At 39.9% G+C, this 23983-nt stretch overlaps 1 protein-coding gene across 1 annotated transcript in view; it reads right to left on the bottom strand.

The window, feature by feature from the left end:
- Positions 1 to 23983, bottom strand: part of KIAA1324L (KIAA1324 like) — a 188768-nt gene that overhangs the window by 54778 nt on the left and 110007 nt on the right. The window contains exons 3-8 of the mRNA XM_032644023.1: positions 19923 to 20118; positions 13324 to 13471; positions 10538 to 10624; positions 7903 to 8008; positions 6709 to 6861; positions 6003 to 6091 (exon numbers count right to left, since the gene is read on the bottom strand). Coding sequence (XP_032499914.1) covers positions 6003 to 6091; positions 6709 to 6861; positions 7903 to 8008; positions 10538 to 10624; positions 13324 to 13471; positions 19923 to 20118 — 779 coding nt within the window. The remainder of the gene's footprint in view (positions 1 to 6002; positions 6092 to 6708; positions 6862 to 7902; positions 8009 to 10537; positions 10625 to 13323; positions 13472 to 19922; positions 20119 to 23983) is intronic.

Raw genomic sequence — 23983 nt, 5'->3', positions numbered from 1 at the left:
TTGAGATTAACATACACACACTACTATATATATAAAATGGATAATCAACAAGGACAGACTGCATAACACAGGGAACTCTACACGATATTCTGTAATAACCTATATGGGGAAAGAATCTGAAAAAGATAGATAAATGTATATGTATAACTGATTCACTTTGCTGTACAGGAGAAACTAACAGAACATTGTAAATCAACTATACTCCAATATGATCTAAAAATTAAGAAAAAAATTTAAAAAGGAACGCCTGTTATATTCCCCTCAGGCCCTGGAAATCCGGGCTGGTTCACAGCTCTGGAGCCTCAGTAGCCTTGGTTCCCAAGGCTGGACTCTCATGGCGCTGAGGAAGCTGGGAAGGATGTGCCAGCAAAGGAGCTCCCCTTGGACCTGTACTGCCTGGTCCCCTCTGGATGGGACCACAATCTCCAGATCCAGGCGGACCTTCCTACAGCTATGCCAAGCCTAGTGCAACCAAAAAACTGTGGACTGTCTGGGATGGAAGAGCACTGAAAAGTCACCCGGTCCCCATGTCTCCTGATGCTGAGGTGCCCACCTCCAGCCTCCTTCCTTAGAGTCGCTGCCCCCACGGATGAAAGCAATCTCCGCACATTTTTTGCAGGGGTTGGGATTGGTCCGGGGGTTGTAGTGGAAGAGGGAAGATGTAAAGAAACACAAGCCCTTGGGTGTCTGTCCTACCACACTCCACTCTCCTTTACAACCCTGGAACAGGACTTTCACCAAGCCTCTGGTTACCCCAGTAGCCCGAGTTTGGCATGAAGAAATGCTGCTACCTTGTGGCCGTTTCCCGTAACTACAACTTTAAAACCGGTGCTTATGGGCACTTGACATTCACAAGGCCTATGGAGCTTTAAATGATACCTGCCTTTGGGAGATCAGCTCGTGCTTTGTGGCCACCTAGAGGGGTGGGATAGGGAGGGTGGGAGGGAGGGAGACGCAAGAGGGAAGAGATATGGGAACATATGTATAACTGATTCACTTTGTTATAAAGCAGAGACTAACACACCATTGTAAAGCAATTATACTCCAGTAAAAAATATAAAAAAATGAAAAAATATATATATATATATATAAAAAAATGATACCTGCTTTCAACAAACGTCCTGGGGTAGTACTCGAAAGAGAATTCATAAAATGGCAGACTTTCAAGAAGCCAACTTCAAAAGGTAAATTTCCCACACACTGATTTAAAAAAAAAAAGAAAAGAAAGCAAGCAAGCACATGGAAAGATGCTCAGCATCGCTTAACAGTAGAGAAATGCAAATCAAAACAACAACGAGGTATTACTTGGCACCAATCAGAATGGCCATCATTAAAAAGTCTACGAACAAAAACTGCTGGAGGGATGTGGAGAAAAGGGAACCCTCCCACGCTGTTGGTGAGGCTGTAAATTGGTACAGCCACTATGGAGAACACTATTGGAGCTTCCTTAAGAAACTAAAAATAGAGCCACCTATGATCTGGCCGGCTCACTCCTGCGCGTCTCTATGGTGAAAGCCATAATTCGAAAACACACGTGCACTCCAACCTTCACTGCAGCAGTATGTACAATAGCCGGGACCTGCAAGCTACCAAATTGTCCATGGACGGATGGATAAAGAAGACGTGGTACAGATACAGAAGGGAATGTTACTCCACCATGAAAACGAATGAAATAATACCATTGGCAGCAACATGAACGCACCTGCAGATGACCATACTAAGAGAAGTCAGAGAGAGAAAGCCAAATATCATGATATCACTTACATGTGGAATCTTAATAAATGGTATAAATGAACCTATTTACAAAACAAATAGAGTCACAGATGCAGAAAACCAACTTATGGTTACCAAAGGGGAAAAGTGGCAGGGATAAATTAGGAGCTTGGGATTAACATACACAGGGTACTACATGTAAAATAGGTAACCAACAAGGCCCAACTGTGTAGAACAGGGAACTCTGCTCAGTATTCTATAATAACCTAAATGGGAAAAGAATTTGAAAAAGAATTGAGACATGTATATGTATAACTGAACCACTTTTCTGTACACCTGAAACACAAAATTTTAAATCAACTATATTCCAATATAAAATAAAAAATTTTTTAAAAAACAGCTTAAATGAAAACCCAATTTTCAATTTTTGTATTCTTGGAAAGTTTTTCCCCTTTAAATATCTGCTGTATTTTTTAATTTTCTGAGCCGGGTCTTCTAAAGCCTGGATTCTCTTATAAATCTTTTTGGCAAGTTAATGTTTTCTCTTTTTTAAATACTTTTATATCTGAGACTTTCTTTGACACAAATAAATTTTGATTTTACTAATTTGAGCTCATTTTTCAAGCACAGAGATCTTCCTGACCCAGCTTTATAAATCTACTATTTGGTATACTTAACCCTAATGTCTTCATCCAAGTTAAGGATTTTTCAATAATATGATGAAAATAAGTTATGTGAATTCATATTCTTCTTGGTATGAGTTAGGGTATGTAGAAATACTTTGTTAAATTTATCTGCCTATGGCAAATATATAACAACTATACTGCTAATCCAGATCAACTATTCTCCTAGCTGCCATCCAATTATAAAATCAAACATTTTACATATAGTTCTTGGGTTAGCTATAGATCCAACTTAACCATATCATTGGGTCCACGGTTCTCTGTCTTACCCATAGAGAGAGCTTATCCACACGGAGATCATCCATAGGGAGAAGCTCCATCAAATATCTTGTTAATATTAAAAGATGCCCTCTCTTGAAGAATACTTGCCCATTATCATGGGTCAACATTCTTTTGGGCTCAAATCTCAAGCACTGAATCTGTGCATGTGCTTGTATGCAACCATACGGGGGTACCTCATGCAACACAGGTAAAAAGTGGGCTCTACGCAACCTTTAGGAAACAAAATATATGTAAAATTTTCAAGCTAACTCACTACTATGAAAGCATGCCTACTCTAGCACTAGCCAGTGGCACCCAGGGCAACTCCCTACTCATACCCTCACATTCTAGTCACACTCAGGCTCCCTCCCACATCAGGTCTTCACCATCCTGCTTCCTCCTGCAGAAATGCTCTCCTCCCATGCCCTTGCCCAGGTTTTACACAGCTCTGAAGCCTTCCCTGATTTGATCAGAGCCACCCCCCCCCCAAAAAAAAACAGTGGTTTAGAGTCCGCCTGCCGATGCAGGGGACACTGGTTCGTGCCCCGGTCCGGGAGGGTCCCACATGCCGCGGAGTGGCTGGGCCCGTGAGCCATGGCCGCTGAACCTGCGCGTCCGTCGCCTGTGCTCCACAACGGGAGGGGCCGCAGCAGTGAGAGGCCCGCGTACCGCAAAAAAAAAAAAAAAAAAGTCTCCTAGAAGCAGGAAGCAATCAAATAATGAAGCTTCAAAAACTTGAACGTTCCTGTGTCGTACAAATTATAATGTTCAAAGTCTGTATACCTCAAGAGCCACTTCCCTTGATGATCCTCTCCAAGCATGGGGAAAATGAGATCAAAAAGAGTATGACAGGACAAAAAGAGCCAAAACACAGTCATTGAACAACCTGGGAAACATCACTAAGCCACCGGGAAATCACCAGGCTACTCCAAGCAAGAATAACATACCTCTTAAAAAGATGAACCACAACAAATGAAAATGTTGAAACAAACAAAAATAGAAAAAAATTCAAATTCACATGTGTTATTCACACTTCTTCACTATACCTGTTATCTAATTAAGTTCCCGTTGCATTTTGTTCACTTCTGAAGCTAGAAACATTTCTCTTGAATTAAGTCTTAAAGCAGTTTTTAAAGAATCACTGATATAAAATAGATAACTAATAAGGACCTACTGTACAGCACAGGAAATTCTACTCAATACTCTGTAATTGCCCATATGGGAAAAGAATCTAAAAAAAGAGTGGATATATGTATATGTATAACCGATTCACTTTGCTGGACAGCAGAAACTAACACAGCATTGTAAATCAACTCTACTCCAATTAAAAAATGAAAAAAAGAATTTCTGAGTTTATGGTGGGGTGGTACACTGTTTTGTTCTATACCAAGAACAAGTTCAGAGTTTACCCAGACACAACAGAAAGAGCGTAATTTGTGTGTATGTGTGTACACAATACGCCTGTGGGTGTACACATGTGCATATACGAGTATGTGTGCGCATGTGTGTGTATTCTGTGCGTTCTACGTTTAATATATTTTAATATATGGCTTTACTTCCTTAAGCCCAGGTCAACTAGATTTTGTCACTCTATTCACTGACATAATAAAAACTACTCACTGACATAATAAAAATATGAATTTTGAATACTTTCATTATAGCAAAATCAAGATCTATTTGTATACTGGATCTCATTCATTTAAGCTTCAGTAATGCTGAATTAATGACTATTACATAAAATAAACTAAATTTAATTTGCCTTACTCATTAATAAGGGAAGTTTAGCTAAGAAAAGTTTAGTTAAAGAAACATTATTCCAGGTTACTTTCAACCCACCTTAATGGCTCTCTACATACATTTTCCAAATAGAAATAGGCCTCACCTGACCATTATAGTAGGGCATTCAAGATCTTACTTCATAACTCCTTGTCACTCAAAAGCTGTTAGAGTTACTGTTCTTATTAAAAGTAATAGAGGTACTTCTAATCATTGAAATTTTCCCCTAATTTAAACTGGCCTTCCTTTGACTTATTCTGAGTTAGTAAGTACTTGCTATACTGTAAAACACAAGAATATACTTGGTCTTAAGTATTCAAAAGTAAATTCTTTTTTAAAAAAACCTAAGGACTAAGGGTAAGATTAACAATTATATAAATACAAAAATTATAGATTAGAACCTAAGGATACAAAATTAAGAAAAGAAAGTAATACTGACACCTCTGTATATGTTACAAACTAGGTCAAGAAATTAAATGTCATGATTTCAAAGATACAAAAATACACAAAGAATGCTGCAGTACAGCCACCTTAACCTCAGTTTCTCCTACTGACATAGGCTGGTAGGGCTAACTTTTTTTTTTTTTTTTTAAGATTTATTTATTTTCGGCTGCGTCGGGTCTTAATGGCAGCACGCGGGGTCTTCGTTGAGGCACACGGGATCTTTCATTGTGGCATGCGGGCTTCTCTCTAGTTGTGGCTGCAGGTTTTTCTCTCTCTAGTTGTGGCGGGCGGGCTCTGTAGTTTGCGGCCCGTGGGCTCTCTAGTCAGGGTGCCCAAGCTCAATAGTGGCCACGCACGGGCTTAGTTGCCCCGCAGCATGCGGGATCTTGGTTCCACGCCCAGGGATCGAACCCACATGTCCCCGGCACTGTAAGGCAGATTCTTTACCACTGGACCACCAGGGAAGTCCCTAACTTTTTAATTAAGACAATGGCAGGTCAACTGCAGAGTTCCTGTGTGCATTATTCCTCTGGCTAAGTGCCATTTATATGGTAATTACTTTGCATTTAATGCAATTACACAGCAATCTGCCATAACTGAATCAGCCTATGGCTGCATGGCTTTTATTGAGCAAAGCTACTGAGTAACCAAATAATTAAAGAGAAGTTACACAGTATTTCCATCCTGTGAGTCACAGAACACACTTTAAGGCTGTGCTTCTCCTGATATTATTTCTGACAAAAATGTAACTGTTAAAAACAGCAGTAATTGACTGGGCACTCACTATGTGCCAGGCACTGTGCTAAAGGACCTTAAATTGAGTATTTCATGCATTCTCAGGGCAGCCTTATGAAGTCGGTACTGACATTACTCCCGTTTTACAGATGAAAAAACTGAGACTTACAGCAAATAACTTGCCCACAGCGCTAAAAAGCAGTAGATACGAAAATCAAAGCTGGGAAGGTGGGCTTCAGAGTCTAAAACCTTACATTTCCTTCGTGCTACTTACACACACGCACTATATAAATCTACTCATTTAACTCTCTCATGAACAAATTCGAGTCTGCTCAAATTGGGAAAAGGGTGGATAAATGTGGGATGGAGCTGACTGAACACGGCCTGTACCTTTCCTTCCTCATCACATGGAGTGTGGATCTGGAAATAGTCTTTTGTGGTACAGGGAGGACGCTCCGTACACTTGCTGGATCCTTCTTCTGCAACAGGAAAACGAATTTCAGAAATGAGTCATTTATGTTGTGACTCTAAGAAAAGGCAAACATGAAAACAAACAAACAAAAAGTAGACAAGTGAAAAGTAAAAATAACTGTACCAGAGGAATTTAGGTAGAACTAGCTAGGCCTAAAGAACAAGAGGCCTGCATTTTTATTGTCCCTAGAGCAGTAAATGTTTCCATGATACACAAGGAGCATATCACAGTTTTTCCAAGAAGACATTAGATTTCCTCCATTATCACAGAATGTTGCAAATTTGGAACAAATTAAAAGTGTCTAAGTACATCTCCATGCCAAGGAATCATCTAAAAGTACAAAATGAACCTTTTTAGACAAGTATAAACATATCCAAAACAGTTACCTTGGTGGGGGGGGGGGGGAATAGAAAACATTACAGACAAAGAGAAAAGTCCTGCAGAAAGGGGTAATTAGACATCCTATTTTACCCACTCAGTATGGATTCCGTTCGGCACTTTGGTTTCTGGCCCACTGTGTCCATCACATCGTATGTGTGATTTCTGGCTTATGACTATATACTCTCAACAAACATAAATTTAGAAAGAAAAGAACAAAGAGTATAAACCGGAGACTCATTTTACCTGAAAACTGGGAGTCCACGTCACACTTGATGCATTCTTTGGCTCCTTTCTCAGAATAGGTGTTTCTGGGACAAACTTGGCAGATGAATGAACCTGGTTCGTCGCTGAAGGTGCCAGGCTTGCATGGAAAGCATTCCGACGTGTATGCCACCCCTGTGTGGTAATGGGAAACAGAGAGAGCATGGGAGGACCGAACAGGAACACGCAAATCAGTGCATCCTTGCTGCCTCTACCTCTATTAACAATAAGCTCAGCCCAGGTCTTTTATATCCCATTAATTCAACACCAAAAATGTATTTACTGTGTGCGAGGAACTGGGCTGGATACTGAATTGCATACATAAGTGGAGCAAACACTTCAACGAGAGATTCAGACTTGACAGAGGTATACAGTCAATGTATAAACTCAGCTGTCAAAAGGCAATTCCACTAATCAGAAGTGGCATAAACTCTAAGGTTCCCTCCAAGTCTATACCATTCTCTCATCTTTGTGGCCACCTGCTGCCTTTTTCTCCACTGTTCACTACGTAGCTGACAAGACCTAAGGGACCCTGGGAAAGGCTCGACTTTTCTTCTGGCTTGTAATTCCAGCCTTTGCCAGCAGATGTCCCTATGACTAATGAGTTAGCGTCACAGGAACAGGTGTACCTAGAACATACTAAAACGTTAAACCAAACTTTAATAAAGGAGAATCAACTGCTTTGATTAAAAGTAGCCCTAATTGAGAATGAACCATGCCAGGGTTTACTGGCTACTCTTCTGAGCCAGAAAATGCACAGCTGGTTCAGAGAGGCAAAAGGTGTAGGAGACAAGTCAGGCCAAGATATCTATTTCACTGTTATTTTTAGGGATACAGTGGTGACCTGAATAAGCACTATGCCAGCACATAGAGAGTTCTCGAACGAACAGCAGGATCTTATTAATCAATATTATTTTCTTTTATTTAAAGACACCTACAATTGTCATCATGTTTACTTTTTCCACACAAATTAAATAATTCAGTTTAGGGATAGGAAAAAAAAAATCCCCATCAATTTGCCAAGAATAAAACCAGGGTCTCTAGGCCTATATGATGTCTAACATATTAATTTCTGTCCTAAATCCCCGTGAGCCAGCAAAACCAACAAAGTAATCAATATTTTAACTAACTATTAAATATGACAGGTGACTACCAGAGCAGACTGCTGGGAAATACCTTCAATTGTGATATTTTTTACCAACACTGGCTTGACGGCCTTGGAACCCATAAGGATGCCTGTAGTTCTCCAGTACAGTATGTTTGTGCCTGATTTCAACATTACCTATAAAGAGAACACAAGATACTCAGGTCAGATAAACCATGCTATCTACAATCATATCTAGAAGCTAATCTCTTATACACTTTTCAATGCATTATAATGAAATGGAACCCACAAATTTAAATCTACTGTTAATTGAGACCTAAGCTCTGCTTCAATTCTAAAAAAAAATAGTTTGCCAACCCCAAAAATATAGTAATGATAAAAGGAAAAGAAAATTCTTCAAGCATGATAAAAGATAAAATGATCTTCAAATCATTTGCATGAAGTCTTGGTTTATATTTCGAAGGGACTCATTTTAGACAGTGAAAGGCACTTGGCCCAATTACATATTGATTGGCTGCCACTAGTCATAAGTAGATCTTTGGGCTCTGAAAACAAAAAGGTAACAGAATGAGTTTGCTTCATTTTAAAATTACTTAACAAAAAACACTGCAACAGCAACAAGAGAAAAATAGGACTATTCTTATAGAATAATCCGATTTAACTCTATGACTCCAGAACTTAAATGATACCACGTCTAATATTTGCTTCCTTTGCCACCAGAACATTTTTATATTTATAAATCAAACTAGTTTTCTGATCAATTTCATGCTGATTCAGTCAAGTAAACTAATGTTAAGGGTGCCTTGCTTTCTCATTTGCCACCCTACTCTTCTATGCAGTCTCTGGCTGGCCAAATTCAAGCAGTATAAAATTAAAACATATCTGACTACTTCACCCTGCCAGAGATTCAGAGAAGTAGTGTGTTAAGTACTTTCCTTTTGTGTTAAGTCTTTGTAAGTGAAGAAAGCATATTCCTTGCCAAGGGTTACTTGTACCTTCAAAGCCCAGCGGACTGAATGCTTAGGTGGATGGATCTTAAGTGGTACTAATATCACTTCCAGGCATACAGATCAAAAAAGTACTCTGGGGCTTCCCTGGTGGCGCAGTGGTTGGGAGTCCGCCTGCCGATGCAGGGGACACGGGTTCGTTCCCCGGTCCGGGAGGGTCCCGCGTGCCGCGGGGCGGCTGGGCCCGTGAGCCGTGGCCGCTGGGCCTGCGCGTCCGGAGCCTGTGCTCTGCAGCGGGAGAGGCCACAACAGTGAGAGGCCCGCGTAAAGAAAAAAAAAAAAAAAAAAAAAAAAAAAAAGTACTCTGAAAGGGTGCATGATATTAATCACTCAACGATGAGGTACCTGGACTTCCCTGTTGGCGCACTGGTTAAGAATCCGCCTGCCAATGCAGGGGACACAGGTTCAATCCATGGGCCAGGAAGATCCCACATGCCACGGAGCAACTAAGCCCGTGTGCCACAATTACTGGGCCTGTGCTCTACAGCCCACGAACCACAACTACTGAGCCCGCGTGCTGCAACTACTGAAGCATGCGCAACTAGAACCCGTGCTCCAAAACAAGAAAAGCCACCGCAGTGAGAAGCCCTCCCACCACAAGGAAGAGTAGCCCCCTGCTCGCCGCAACTAGAGAAAGCCCGCATGCAGCAAAAAACACCCAATGCAGAAAAAAAAAATTTTTTTTCAGAAAAAAACAAAAAAGGATGAGGTACCTGCTACAACACAAAGGCAAGGATGGGCAGTCACTTATTGAAACAGTGTCCAATCTACACTGCAGGCACCACACTAGGCCCTCCCCATGTATCATCTCATTTAACTCTGCAAGATTGGTCCCATTTCTCTTATGAACCATCAGAGATGAAGCCAATTGCCTAAAGAAACACAACTACTGTAAACCAAAGTTAGATTTTAAATCCATGTCTCACTCCAAAGGCCTCAAATAATAATAGATTCAGAGACTGTGTTACCTGATAATTGCCTTCAAGCACTTAAGAGTTGTCCTTAAAGAAATAAGTAGTTAGTCTACCAGACACAACCAGAAAGCGTAGAACTTTGAACAATGGGTGATGAATAGACAGACAGAAAGCAGGTTTCAGCTCCAGACATGGATGAATTTTGTAATACACAGAGCTGTCCAACAATGGGGTCAGCACAGTCCCCAAAAAGACAAGCTTGAAAATCATTTGTTGGGGAGACTGCAGAGAAAGTTGGATGAAAGAAATTCAAGGATCCTTCCAATGCCAAGAGTCACGGATTCTCTTTCATGTGATTGCCACATCTGTAAACTTACATACTCAGAGGTGCTGTATATTAGTTTTGAGTAGACTTCCTTCCTATTAATGCCCCTTTCAAAAGGAGGAGAGTTGAAGTGTGATGGGAAAGAGCAGGAAGAGGGAGCGAAGAAGAAAGAGAAAGGCAGGAAAGGGCTTCCCTGGTGGCACAGTGGTTGAGAGTCCGCCTGCCGATGCAGGAGACATGGGTTCGTGGCCCGGTCCGGGAGGATCCCACATGCCGCGGAGCGGCTGGGCCCATGAGCCACGGCCGCTGAGCCTGCGCGTCCGGAGCCTGTGCTCCACAAGGGGAGAGGCCACAACAGTGAGAGGCCCGCGTACCGGAAAAAAAAAAAAAAAAAGGTTGGGAAAAGGCAGGAAGGAGAAGGATGGGGTTGGTGGGAAGCGGAGGACAGAGAGAAACTTACAGAATGAGAGCCCCATACTCCACTGTCGGTGAGTTTTACCCACTTGTCAGCAGTGGTGTCCATCTCCTGGCACTGATCATTTTGAATCTGTGGAATAAACACAAGGGCCCCAGTAAAGCTTCTTGGATGATGGCTTTAATTAAATTTGTTACTCAGCACAGGACAGGCTGCAAGAGCTTCTTTCAAAGTCTACAAAACAATGCCAAGACCTCTGGAGCCTAAGTGACAACTGCATATGAGTTAGTAGTTCTAAGTAAACCATCCTCATTACTGTAACAAAAAGACTAGGCCACTAAGAAGGTGGGGGTGGCGGGGGCCGCTAAGCAGCAGCGGCAGAGGCAGAGGCAGAGAGAGTTAGCACTGAAAATCCACATAAAGGGGAAAAAGTCATCACAAAAATGTAAAAGCTTGCATTCACCAGGCAGGCCCGAAAGTATAAAAATCAAGTTTATTTTTATAAGATTTGGGGCCGTTAAATTTTTAAATTAATAAATAAATGAAATCTGCTTTGTCTTCCTTTCCCCGGGACTTAACCCAAATGTGTATAGGTAAGTGGCTACAGCCAAAGTCAAAGCCCCCAGCTGGTATCTGGGGACAGATGTTAATGATATCCTACGCCAGTGCAAATGAATACAGCTAATATCTTTAGCACCAAACACTTTGTGCTTTTCAGACAATTCTTCCCAAATACCTAGGAGTTGGGACATCCTCTTCCAGGCCTATGAAGAATACCTAGACATCAAAAATTTGGCCATCTTGGGCTTCCCTGGTGGCGCAGTGGTTGAGAGTCTGCCTGCCAATGCAGGGGACACAGGTTCGTGCCCCGGTCCAGGAAGATCCCACATGCCGCGGAGCAGCTGGGCTCATGAGCCATGGCCGCTGGGCCTGCGCGTCCAGAGCCTGTGCTCCGCAACGGGAGAGGCCACAACAGTGAGAGGCCCGCATGTCAAAAAAAAAAAAAAAAAAATTTCCATACAAGTTATTTCCTAAAGACTTACTAACTAGAAAACAGATCCTTGCAACAGCCAAATGCCAGACAACACTGACTGCTCCTGAGGACATCTGCTTTAACTGAGTTCAAATGTCATATTTATGTTAGAAGCATAATGACAATGCTAATGCAAGTGGGAAGCCATTTTTAAACAGATAGGAGCCCTGAATATACCTTTGGTGGTCAATGTTTAGATAAACTGAAAGGTTTTTTTTCAGCTGATATCAGACATCATGGATTATCGTGACATTCTCCTGGCATTCTACAGATCTGAGTTCTCCTGTTATTCTAAAAGTAACCAGTAAAGGTATAACCTTGGTCTAATCATTTATTCTCTCCAGATTCCAGTTTCATCATTTAAAAAAAAAAAAAAAAAGTGTGTGTGGAAGGGAGAGCTGAATGAAACTCCCAGACTCCTAAAATCAAATACTATACTGCTTTCAATTATGAATTGTTCACAGGTGCATCTTCATCTTTCAGTCTTCAGACCATTTCTTTCCACTAACCATTTTGCAGGATGGCCATAAGGTGTTGACCCTCTGAGTCAATAAACTGCAACCTATAAAGCTGAAACATCAGTGAAAGAAGGAGCATGAACTCACCATCCCTTTTCAGTCTCTATCCAGAAGAACAAAGGTATCATTGAGAGAAAGTAGTGAAATTTCATGCCTTAAGAGTACCTTTACTGACAACTCTCAAAGGACTTAATGGACAACACAAAACTAAATGCTTATTCTAACAGTTATACAATTATCTTGCTTAACTTTATTTTAGTAATATTGCAAAAATGTCCAATGGAAGAGAGAATCATTCAGTCTGAGAAGTATCTTACACACAAAATGCAACTTAGAAAGTTAACTTAATTGTCCAATAACACACAACTAGCAATTGCAGAGTTGGGAACTGAGCCAGAATCTCTTGACTTTGAGCCTAAGGCTCATACCTTCATGGAAAAGATCTCTTCCTAGCAAACTTTTGATTTAGAAACTTCCATTAACAAGAGCAATATAAATTTGTTTTAGCATTATCAGTACATTTATTACTGAAATCTGGACCACAGAAACATTTACAAGATATTTTCCCAGTTGCCTGCACAACACACACTTTTTTTTGGTTTAAGAAGTCAATCTGAGAAGTTTTTCTCAAGTATCTGAGTCACTGCCACAACAAATATTTGCAAGATTAGATACAGTTTATATAAATAGTTAAATAATTTTCATGGTAACAGCCCATTCTGTTAGACTATTGTTTTTTCCTATATTCTGTAATGTTATTTAATCTCTTGTCAGAGACATCAACTATCTCATCCATTGATTCCACTGGATTGTACAAAACCGGCAGAATCAGAAAGACACAGACACTCCTAACTGCCCATGAATATACTTAAATAACTCAAATATTTGAAATTGCAAAGAGAAAAAAAGCCTTTTAAACAAAAACTAAAATTGGTAAAAACATATTTTTAAACAAAGTAGCATCTGTAGCTATAAAAAAAATTTTAATGAATCTTGGGGAAAATATCTGTCACACAAAGTCTCCACCAAGTGGTCGCCTAATAATCACATCCAAAGGGAAAAACAAGCCCAATGTTACTCTACAAGGTGAGAGCTCAAAGTTAAAGAGACAATATTAACCAGAAAATATTACAGACAAAAAATAACACTTCTTTTCATACTGAAAGCTTCACTTAACACAAAAACCAAGGAGGCATACAATGGAATGGGAACAAATGATTAAGAGAAATTTTATATGAATGTCCTTTAAAAAGTGAATTCTAGAATATAAAAGCCCTTACAAAGAACTCAAAGAAGATGTTGTTGTCCACATACTGGTACTCAAAGAAAACATAGCCCGACTTCTTGAGGTGCACAGCGTAGATCAAGGATACCGTGCAGTCATCACGATTGGACTCTATGTAATTTCCACGAGGGACCCAGGAAGAGCTGTGGAAACAAAACCATTTCACGTCAGCCTTCAGAAACCTCTTTTTTCACAAGTTCTGTAACTGAGATTTAAAAGCGGCTCCATCGACAAAGCACAGCAGAGGAGTCTGAAGCTCACGTGGAACTCACAGGCCAACACCATGGCTGGAAAAAGGTTCATTTCTTGTGGCACACGACTTCCTAAATGGTGGTATGGTTAAACAATCAAGTTGCTATGTAACTGCTACTTTTCACCAAAAATTTGATTGCTAAACAGATGATCACTAATTCCAGCTGGCTTAGATGGAGTTATTCTCTCAAACAATATCTAAAGTTTTATTTACAAACATATACTTGGCAGGGGAATGGAGGGGTTCCTTGACTGTGAGAGAAGATATCGTCCTAGAAAAAGCCAATTTAAAGTGAACCTAAATAAAATATAGATCATAGTGTCATAATACACAGTAGGGCTAAAAGTCTGATTAGAAATTTTATCTAAAAAATAAAATGAAATATTAAGAAAATACACTAGTGAACGAAAGTTGGGTTGTAAATCTAACCATAAGCTAATTCTTAATCGATAATGAGTCACGTGCCAACTTTTGGGCCAAAAAAAATTTCCAACCAAACCGTATGGCAGCACAACTTATTATCCTCCTCTTCAAATTTAACTTTCTGTCTGGATGATAAGTGAGATTTTGGCCAATTATTTTCTTTTTACTAACAGAAAAAAAAAAATTTGAATGAAAGACTGAGACTTCCACATCCCATCATGACTCACTAATTGGTATTGGATTTGCCCTTTTCTTTAACAATCTAGTAAACGAAACAAAACACGTGAGCCATGTTCAGGCATTGACTATAGGCAGTGAAGGACCGAGATTCCTGACAGCAGGAAAACACATGAGACAAAGCCCAAATTGACCCTGACCTCATTCTTCAGGACACTTTCCAGACCATGGCACTGGGAGACAGCACCCAAGCAGAGCACAGTGACCCCACTGAGCCAAGCAGCAGGGATGAATGTTTGGGGCAGCTGAAACAACTGGAATTTTCAGGCCTGAGATGCAGAGAAAACAGGGGCTCCAGAAGTCCATATGGAGTTTCTCTGAAGCTTAGGGCTTGGGTCTGGAGTGGGCAGGCCTACCAGCGAACAGCCATTGCAAAGCTAAGACATAATCAGAGAGGTCACTTTCATGGGAGTTGCTAGAGCTCCAGGCCAGCCAGAAAGGAGAAAACTTAATAACCCTATTGGACATTCATCTGAGATTCCAGAATTGCCACACTTCAGGAATAAGGGCCATACCCTAGAGTAGGTATCAGCAAACTTGTTCACAAAGGGCCGGAGAGTCAATAATTTTGGCTTTATGAATCATCTGGTCTCTCCTGCAATGCTTAACTAGGCCATTGTAGTAGTTCAAAAGCAGCCATAGACAATATATAAATAAATGAGTGCAGCTGTGTTCCAATATAACTTTACTTACAGAAACCGAGGGAGGGCCCACAGGCCACAGTGTGCCCAACTCTTGCCCTAGAGTAAAGACCATGACCTAGAACTAAGTGTGAAACCAATATCGAAACACCCTAAAAAAAATTTTTTAAACCAGACCTGACGAGATCAAGGCATTCTTCTCATAAATAAACTGCCTTCCAGAACAAAATCCAACACCTTTTAAATGAAAGAAAAAAATAATCCACATTCCCTACATCTTAACATTCATGATGCCCCAGATACAATAAAAATTTACTAGGAATGCAAAGAAGTGGGAAAGTATGACCCTTAATTGAGAAAAAAGATAATCAGAAGAAACAGGGGCTTCCCTCATGGTACAGTGGTTAAGAATCCGCCTGTCAACGCAGGGGACACTGGTTCGAGCCCTGGTCCGGGAAGATCCCACATGCCGCGGAGCAACGAAGCCTGTGCGCCACAACTACTGAGCCTGGACTCTAGAGCCTGTGAGCCACAACTACTGAGCCCACGTGCCACAACTACTGAAGTCCGCGAGCCTAGAGCCTGTGCTCCACAACAAGAGAAGGCACGGCAATGAGAAGCCTGTGCACCAGAATGAAGAGTAGCCCCCGCTCGTCGCAACTAGAGAAAGCCCATGCGCAGCAACAAAGACCCAATGCAGCCAAAAATAAAAATAAATAAATTTATTTTAAAAAATAAAACAAAAGAAACAGACAAGTATTTAAGACAGCTCTTCAAAATATAATCAACAATATCAAATAAAAGATAAATACGGTGAGTGAAGGGATGAGGAATCTCAACTATTTTTAGGGAAATAAGAACCATTCGTAAAACTAAATGTAAATTCTAGAACTGAAAATTACAATACATGAAACTGAAAATTCAACAGATGACCCTAAGATCAAGTTTGAGACTGCAAAAGAAATAGTCAATGACACAGCAATAGAAACTATGTAATCTGAAGTCTAAGAGAAAAAAATTGGGAAAAAAATAGAGGCTCAGTGACGTTTGGACAACACCAAGTGGCCTAACATACACGTAATTGGAATCATAGACGGAAAAGAGGGAGAGAAAGGGGCAGAAAAACGTTACTGGTGAAATAGTGGTTAACATAATTTTCAAATTTGGTGACAATATCAACCTACAAATTCAAGAAGCTCAGTGAACTTCAAGCAGAGTAAATACAAAGAAAACCACACCATCACAGTCAAACTGTTGAACAGCAAAGATATAGAGAACATTTTATAAGTAGTCAGGGAAGTAAAAACACATTACATAGAAGGGAACTAACCATACAAAATACAGCTAATTTTTTTTTTATCACAAACAAGGGAGAGATTCAGAGGTAATGGAACATCTTTAAAGCATGGAAAGGGAAAAGTAAAAGCTCAGAGTCATACGTCCAACAAAATATTCTTCAAAACTGATGCTAAAATAAAGATATTTTTAGGTTAAACAAAAAAAAAGCTGAGAGAATTTGTGAGCAGCAGACCTGCATTGCAAGAAATGATAAAGAAAATTTTACAGGATGAAAAAAATAATACTGGATAAACATGGCAACCTATATACAGGAGGAAAGAGCACCAATAATGGTAAATATGTAGATAAGCATATTTTTATCTCTTAAGTTTTTTAAAAAACAACTGATTTTTTTTTAATTAATTAATTTATTTTTGGCTGTGTTGGGTCTTCGTTGCTGCGTTAGGGCTTTCTCTAGTTGTGGCGAGCAGGGGCTATTCTTCATTGCGGTGCGCGGGCTTCTCATTGCGGTGGCTTTCCTTGTTGTGGAGCACGGGCTCTAGGCACACAGGCTTCAGTGGTTGTGGCTCGCGGGCTCTAAGCAGAGGCTCAGTAGTTGTGGCGCACAGGCTTAGCTGCTCCGCGGTATGTGGGATCTTCCCAGACCAGGGCTCGAACCCATGTCCCCTGCACTGGCAGGCAGAGTCTTAACCACTGCACCACTAGGGAAGTCCCATCAATTGATTCTTTTCAAAACATTTCATTGTATTATTGGGTTTATAATGTGTTCCTAAATATAATATATAATCATAGCTCAAAGATGAGGGTGTAAAGGGAACTACACAGTGTAAAACTTTACACATTACATAAAACTTACATATTATATATAAGTACAATAATAATGCTAGTAACACTTTAAGAATAGATATTGTGATTTGTGGCCTTTGTAAGATATCTGAAGATATAAAAACACTATCCATAACAGAAAACAGTGATAAACTGTACTTTTTCAAATGTTAAACTTTTGTTTATCACAGGACACCACTGAGAAAATGAAAAGGCAAAAGCTACAGACAGAAGGAAATATTACACACACATACATGTATTTCTGCATGCATATGTGTATATGTTAAATATTATGTAAATATATTCATGACATGATCTCATGTCTAGCATACACAAAGAACTCCTACAGCTCAATAATAAAGTGACCCCCCAAAAATAGCAAATGGGTAAAACATTTTGACACTTAACACACACACACACACACACACACACACACACACACAAAACATATGGACAATGGACAGACATGAATGTGCCCAACACCTTCATAAAGAAGGGAAATGCAAATAAAAACCACAAGGAGATATTATTTCTCATACACACACTTAGAAAGACTAAAATAAAACAAGACCTGACAATGCAAATGTTGGTAAATATGTACAACAACTAGAATTCAAATGCACTGCTGGACTCTAATGCTACAACCATTTTGAAAAGCTCTTAGTCAGTTTCTTATAAAGGTCAATGAACATCTTTCCATATGACCCAAGCAACTAAAAAGAAGTAAAAAGAATACAATATTGGGGGCTTCCCTGGTGGCGCAGTGGTTGAGAGTCTGCCTGCTAGTGCAGGGCACACAGGTTCGAGCGTCTGGGAAGATCCCACGTGCCGCGGAGCAACTAGGCCCGTGAGCCACAACTACTGAGCCTGCGCATCTGGAGCCTGTGCTCCGCAACAAGAGAGGCCGCGATAGTGAGTGGCCCCCGCTTGCCACAACTAGAGAAAGCCCTCGCACAGAAATGAAGACCCAACACAGCCAAAAATAAATTAATTAATTTTTTTAAAAAAAGAATACAATATTGGGTGGACGAAAAAAAGGAAGAAAGGAAAAAAGGAGGGAGGGAGGAAGGGAGATAAGCGAAAAAGTAACAGGCTGAAATTTACACTGAGACAGTTATACTCAATACACCGAAAAATTTCTGCTTATCATTCAATCTCTTTAATGAATAAACAATTCCAAATTTATTGGAATTAGAAAAAGAAGCCACACAATATCTCCTGCCCACCAAGACAAAGATGTGAGATCTCATAATATCCTACTACTACCTTCCCCTAAGGAACACTTTTATTTAAAAAAATTGAATTAAATTATACACACACACGTTTCCCCCGTTACACAAAAGTACAGTGTTCCTATGAAACCTTTCGTAAGCTGAAATGGTGCAAAGCAAAGAAGCAATTACCTTACGACACATCTTACTAATGGATTTACAAAATAAATCAAGATAAAGCATAGATCCCAGACACAGTTCAAAGTTACGGTGGCTTGATGCTGAGATGCTGCATGTAGTTCCAGGAGAGAGCCTGGTGGTACCACTCTCGCTGCCCATGGTGCACACTGCCACTATGACAGCCCCCCTTGCTGCAAAACCAATGCTGAACAGTATTTTTGCTTTTTGCCCTTTTTTTTGTAAAAGCGAAAATCCTTTTCAGATTTCTTTTGGTTAGCAAAAACAGGTACTAATATAGGTTTTTCATAAAAGTGAAATGATATAAAGCAATCTTGGGAAAAGCAGGGGATGCTTGTGTGTGTGTGTGTATGTACATACATAAATATACATCTTGAACTGCATGGGTCCCATTACACGCAGACTATTTTCACTAAAGACACATTAGAGTACTACTTGATCCATGGTTGGCTGAATCCGCCAGATGCCGAAGGGTGGATACAAAAAGCCAACTGTTAAGTTATAAGTGGATTTTCAACTCAAAGGAGGATCGGCACCCATAACTCCCACATCGTTCATGGGTCAACAGTGTATGCATGTGTGTACATATACACATACGTACGTGTATATATACGCACATATACATTGTATACATAGTTAGAACTATTAGATATAACAATTCTGTTAATGCTATCTAACGTCACAACCCTATGTGATGAAATGACTGTTATCAGAAGAGTAAAAATATCAACTGGCAGACAGAGAGACAGCTATATAAAGCAAGGGGGAATGGAGGGAAGGTAGGAACGAGGGAGGAGAAAACACATCTGTTATCACAGCTAAATAATTCCCCAGCATCTTTAGCTCAGAATAAAAATACTGAGTCGTGAGAAACCATCCTTGTCAGAAGGTAGCCCGAGGCCTAAAGTTAAATTCTCCTAAACATGGCCACGTGAAAGGGGAATGTTACATAGTCAATACAAGAAAACAGGAAGGGTAACAGCCCAAAGATAAACGTTTTGTGTTTTTTAAAACAGTTTATCATTCCTCCAATGTTGTCACAGGCAAACCTAATAATCTCCTATTAAAAAGGTGGAAATTAAGTAAAGGTGCTTTCCACTTTAGGTGTTTAACCCACTCTGTAACCGGAGACACTCACGTGTCAAAATGAAGGTTATACATTTTTCCTCTCAGGGGAAAAGAAAAAACATTGAAGTTATTCATTAAAATTACAGAAGGGTTTGTAGAAACACCACTGACTTTAATATAGTTATAAATGTATTATTAGAAAATTAACTTGTTTTCTTAATAGCTTTATGAATTTTTTGCATACAGTACCTATTATGTCCTAAGAGCAACTATTTTAACCGCATGAAAGTTCAGCTACATTATTCATAAGGACTGTTAAAAAAAAACGTGACTACTTGCAATTAGTTTATCTATAATCCCAACCACTACCAAGATTATCCTCAACATCTTTCTGGAAAAGAGCGACCACACCCTTCTCAAGGCTCCTTTGGATTCTTACTTGTTACAGCCATCTGGCCTGCTGTCAGAAGGGCCGACCACAGTGTCCATGAATGTTGCAACGTTGGAAAATCCTGCCGGCAATTCATCCCATTCATCAAATTTGATGCCACTGCCCAAGGAGTAGGTGCCTTCACCACACTTACTGCATACCTGATTCTTCATTTCTAGATACTCCCCAGAAGCACAGGAGAAAGCTGGAAGGCAGAAGAATGTATAATCCATTAGTCATCGCACCCCCCATCAATTTCCTCCCCTTCACACTGTCACCAGCATTATTTTTATAAGGCTCTGATCAGGTCACACCCTAATTAAAGCTTTCCAAAGTCTCCCTTATCACTACATGCACTTCAGTCTGACCCCGACCTATTTTACCAGGCTCATCCCTTGACCCGTTCTCTTCCAACCGTAACAAAATTCTTATCACTCCCAGAATATTTCATCCTCTTTCTCGCCGCTGTGGTCTTTCTTCGGAGATGCTGACCGACGCACCTGCTCACCTGGAAAACTCCCGTTCCTAAGTCAAAAAACGACCCTCTTCAGAACAGAAGGTGGGGCCTTACCCCACCAGGCAGTCAACTGTGCCTCTCTCTGTGCTCCTACAATACTCTTCTCATAATACCCCCCTTAAAGATAGACAGACGGATGGATGGATAGATAGATACCACTTATCAATTGATGTGAGACTTCAAGCTTCCAGAAAGCAGGGATCATTGTTATTTTTGAATTCCTAATTGTACCGGGCAAATACTGAGGGCAAATAAAAGGCTGAACCAGTGAGTGATATAAACTTAACGGGGATAATGAGAGGGTAGTGCTTCACATGCAATAGCTAAACAAGTATCTCCACCATGAATCCATGTTTTCACTATTCACGACTCCCACTGAGTCACTTCCACAACCTCCTTCTTTTTACTGATGATGTCAAGTTCTGTGTTAATGCTCAGAACTAGAGCCAGAAAACAGCAGCCACAGGCAATACGCAGGACAGCTGACACAGTTATAGAAAAGATGGCAATTCTGCCGCTAAGTTTTTATTCATTCAGCAAATGCAAATCTATGTCCCCCAAGAGTGTGGCTCTGTGCTCAGAGCAGTATTAGTCACTCAAACGTAGCAAAGAGCTTTCTAATCCTTTAATCAGGATATTAAAGACACAAGAACAAAATAAGACCTCTAAATTATCCAAAGAAGAAAAACAAATCTCCCAGCAGAGAGCGAAGCAGCAAAACTTCACATTTAGGTAAACTCCCTTTTAGAATACATTTGGAAATGTAACAAGAAATAAAACAAGCTAATTTTAAAAAAACGAATTAAAGAAATAGAGTTAAAACCCACACTCATCTACTTACTTATCCACGGAATAAATGTTTTTCTTCAGAAGAGCTTAAGATGCTGTGCAATGCATTTCTAACCCTCAAATCAACATCCCTAAATTAGCAGAACATCAGAAAATAAGGAAAGGTTAGGCAAAAAGTATTGCATGCTGGCTATAAGGTCAAAACTATCTTGGGGTCAAGTTGTACCACTCCCTAAATCTGTGACCTTGAGTGAGATACGTCACCTCTCCGGGCCTCAGTTTCTATCTCAGAAAAAATAAGGTAATAATCATAGTGCTGCCTGACAGAGGTATAACGAGAAACTAAAAAACAGTATAAAGTGGTTAGTACGGTGCCCTGCCTTTAATAAATGCTCACAACACGTGATTATGATCACTACAACATACCAAGAAAGAAACAGTTATAGAAAAAAATTTATTTTACTTTTTATGGTTTATAGGTCTTCTAGAAAACTGATAAACAATACCATAAAACAAGAGCCCACATTACACTAAATCAAGGGTCAGCAAACTAGAGCTCACAGGCCAAATCCGGCCTGCTACCTGTTTTTGTAAATAAAGTTTTATTGAAACACAGTCATAACCGTTCATATACATATTGTCTATAGCTACTTTCACACCACAGTGGCAGAGGTGAATAGCTGTGAGAGAGACTGCACTGCCTGCCAAACCGAAAATATTTACTTTCTGATAAAACAAAGTTATCTTTGAAGACAGTTTAGTCTAGTGTCCAAAACTGAACTCTTAACTTAAATAGTGAGAAGTAACTTTTTATGATAAGTTGTTAACAGGGACCCTAGACTCTAAAAAGGAGATGATTGTGTTTGTGTTATTTCAGAGAGTGCCCACTGCCCTTTAAAGTCATTAAGAATATCGCCAACTCTTTCGGAGGTATTTCTCTAAGGTCAGAAGGAAAACTGAGAGATAACGTTAACAGTAAATGTATTGAGTATAACACAGCCAATTCTTTTTACTCACAGTAGTTATACAAAGTTATCGTGAAAACTAAACTGGCAAATAATGAACCATTGCTCCTGGGGAAAATACAGGCTTAGGCTCCTGTGATTCTCTAGTCACAATATCTTCATCAACAAGTCACAGTATCATCTTCATCAATATCTTGTTTTACGGGTTTTTCAGCCGGAAAACATCTTATTTAAAATATATTGTTGATTCAGCAACATTAAACTTACGGCCAACGGCACTAATACTTATACTTAAACTAAGCTTATTTAACACGTGAATTTTCTCCAAAAGGCAAGGGACAGCCTTCTTGCACTCAGGATCACTAGCCAGCACTTCAGCACTATTTTAAACAGTAAGCTCACCAATAAAAAGCATAAGAATGCAAAACACATGGCATTAAATAGACTGTGCAAACGACACTGTTGGCAGTATGCGAGATGAAATAAGGAGGCAGCCTGTCACCGTCTTCAACCTCAGCTGGGACCACATGGTCGGGTGACTCATTTTTACTGCTCTGTACATGTCCGCAAATGGCAGTGAAAGTATTACATGGACTGATTTGAGAGTTACAAATAAATTTTTTAAGGTAGGTAAATTTGCAAATATGGAATCCATGAATAATCAGGATTGATGTGTTTTAATAGATCTGTGAAGGAGGAAGATACTATGCCCATTCGCCAGAAGCAGAAACTGACACACAGTACATTTAAACAACCCTATTAGAAAATTATCCAATTAACAAGTGGCAAACATGATATTCAAATTTAGCTCTCTGATTCCAAAACTCATGTGCCAAGAAAATTCAATTCAAGCAATAATTATTATAGTCAATGCAAAAAGGGCAAGTAATGTCAAATTAGTTCATTATTACATGTCACATCTTTCTTCATTTGCTGTCTTGAACTGTTAAAAAATATTCATGTGCGTTATAAAGCAATAACAATTCCCTACCCCCAGGTATCTTATGAAATTTTTAATATATTATAGCTGAAACACACACATTTATGAAACATTTTAGCAAGTTACTAACTTCTATATGCCTCAATGTCCACACCTATAAAAGGAAAATAACAGTAATATCTATATCCAAGAGTTTTGGGAGTAAATGAGATATTCCTTATAAAATATCTAGCAGTGTGCCTGACATAAAGCACATAATAATTGTTAGCTGCAATTATTTTTATTTTTTTAAGGAGCTTTTATTGTATTATTTTTAAATTAATTAATTAATTTTTGGCTGTGTTGGGTCTTCGTTTCTGTGCGAGGGCTTTCTCTAGTTGTGGCAAGCGGGGACCACTCTTCATCGCAGTGCGTGGGCCTCTCAGTATCGCGGCCTCTCTTGTTGCGGAGCACAGGCTCCAGACGCGCAGGCTCAGTAGTTGTGGCTCACGGGCTTAGTTGCTCCGCGGCATGTGGGATCTTCCCAGACCAGGGCTCGAACCCGTGTCCCCTGCATTGGCAGGCGGATTCTTTACCCCAGCGCCACCAGGGAAGCCCCAGCTGCAATTATTAATAATATAATTCAGGAGTCTGGGACAATCAGAATTCTGCCACTGGATTGATGATTTTACACATCTTTAGAATAATTACATGGTCAAAGTTAGGTGAATAGGTATAGGGCCTTTAGTAATACAGAGGAACTAAAGAGTCTACAGCTTTTTGTATTTTAATTATTGCTTCCTCCTCAATCTTTTTTTCTACCCTGGAAGCCAGCTCTAGAGCCACATGTCAAAGGAAAGGAAGAGCCACACGTTCTTAC

The sequence above is a fragment of the Phocoena sinus genome, chromosome 9 (assembly GCF_008692025.1).
Source record: "Phocoena sinus isolate mPhoSin1 chromosome 9, mPhoSin1.pri, whole genome shotgun sequence".
Classification (NCBI taxonomy): Eukaryota; Metazoa; Chordata; class Mammalia; order Artiodactyla; family Phocoenidae; genus Phocoena; species Phocoena sinus.
The sequence above is the reverse complement of the archived record's forward strand: the minus strand, read 5'-3'. Positions and strand labels throughout refer to the sequence as shown.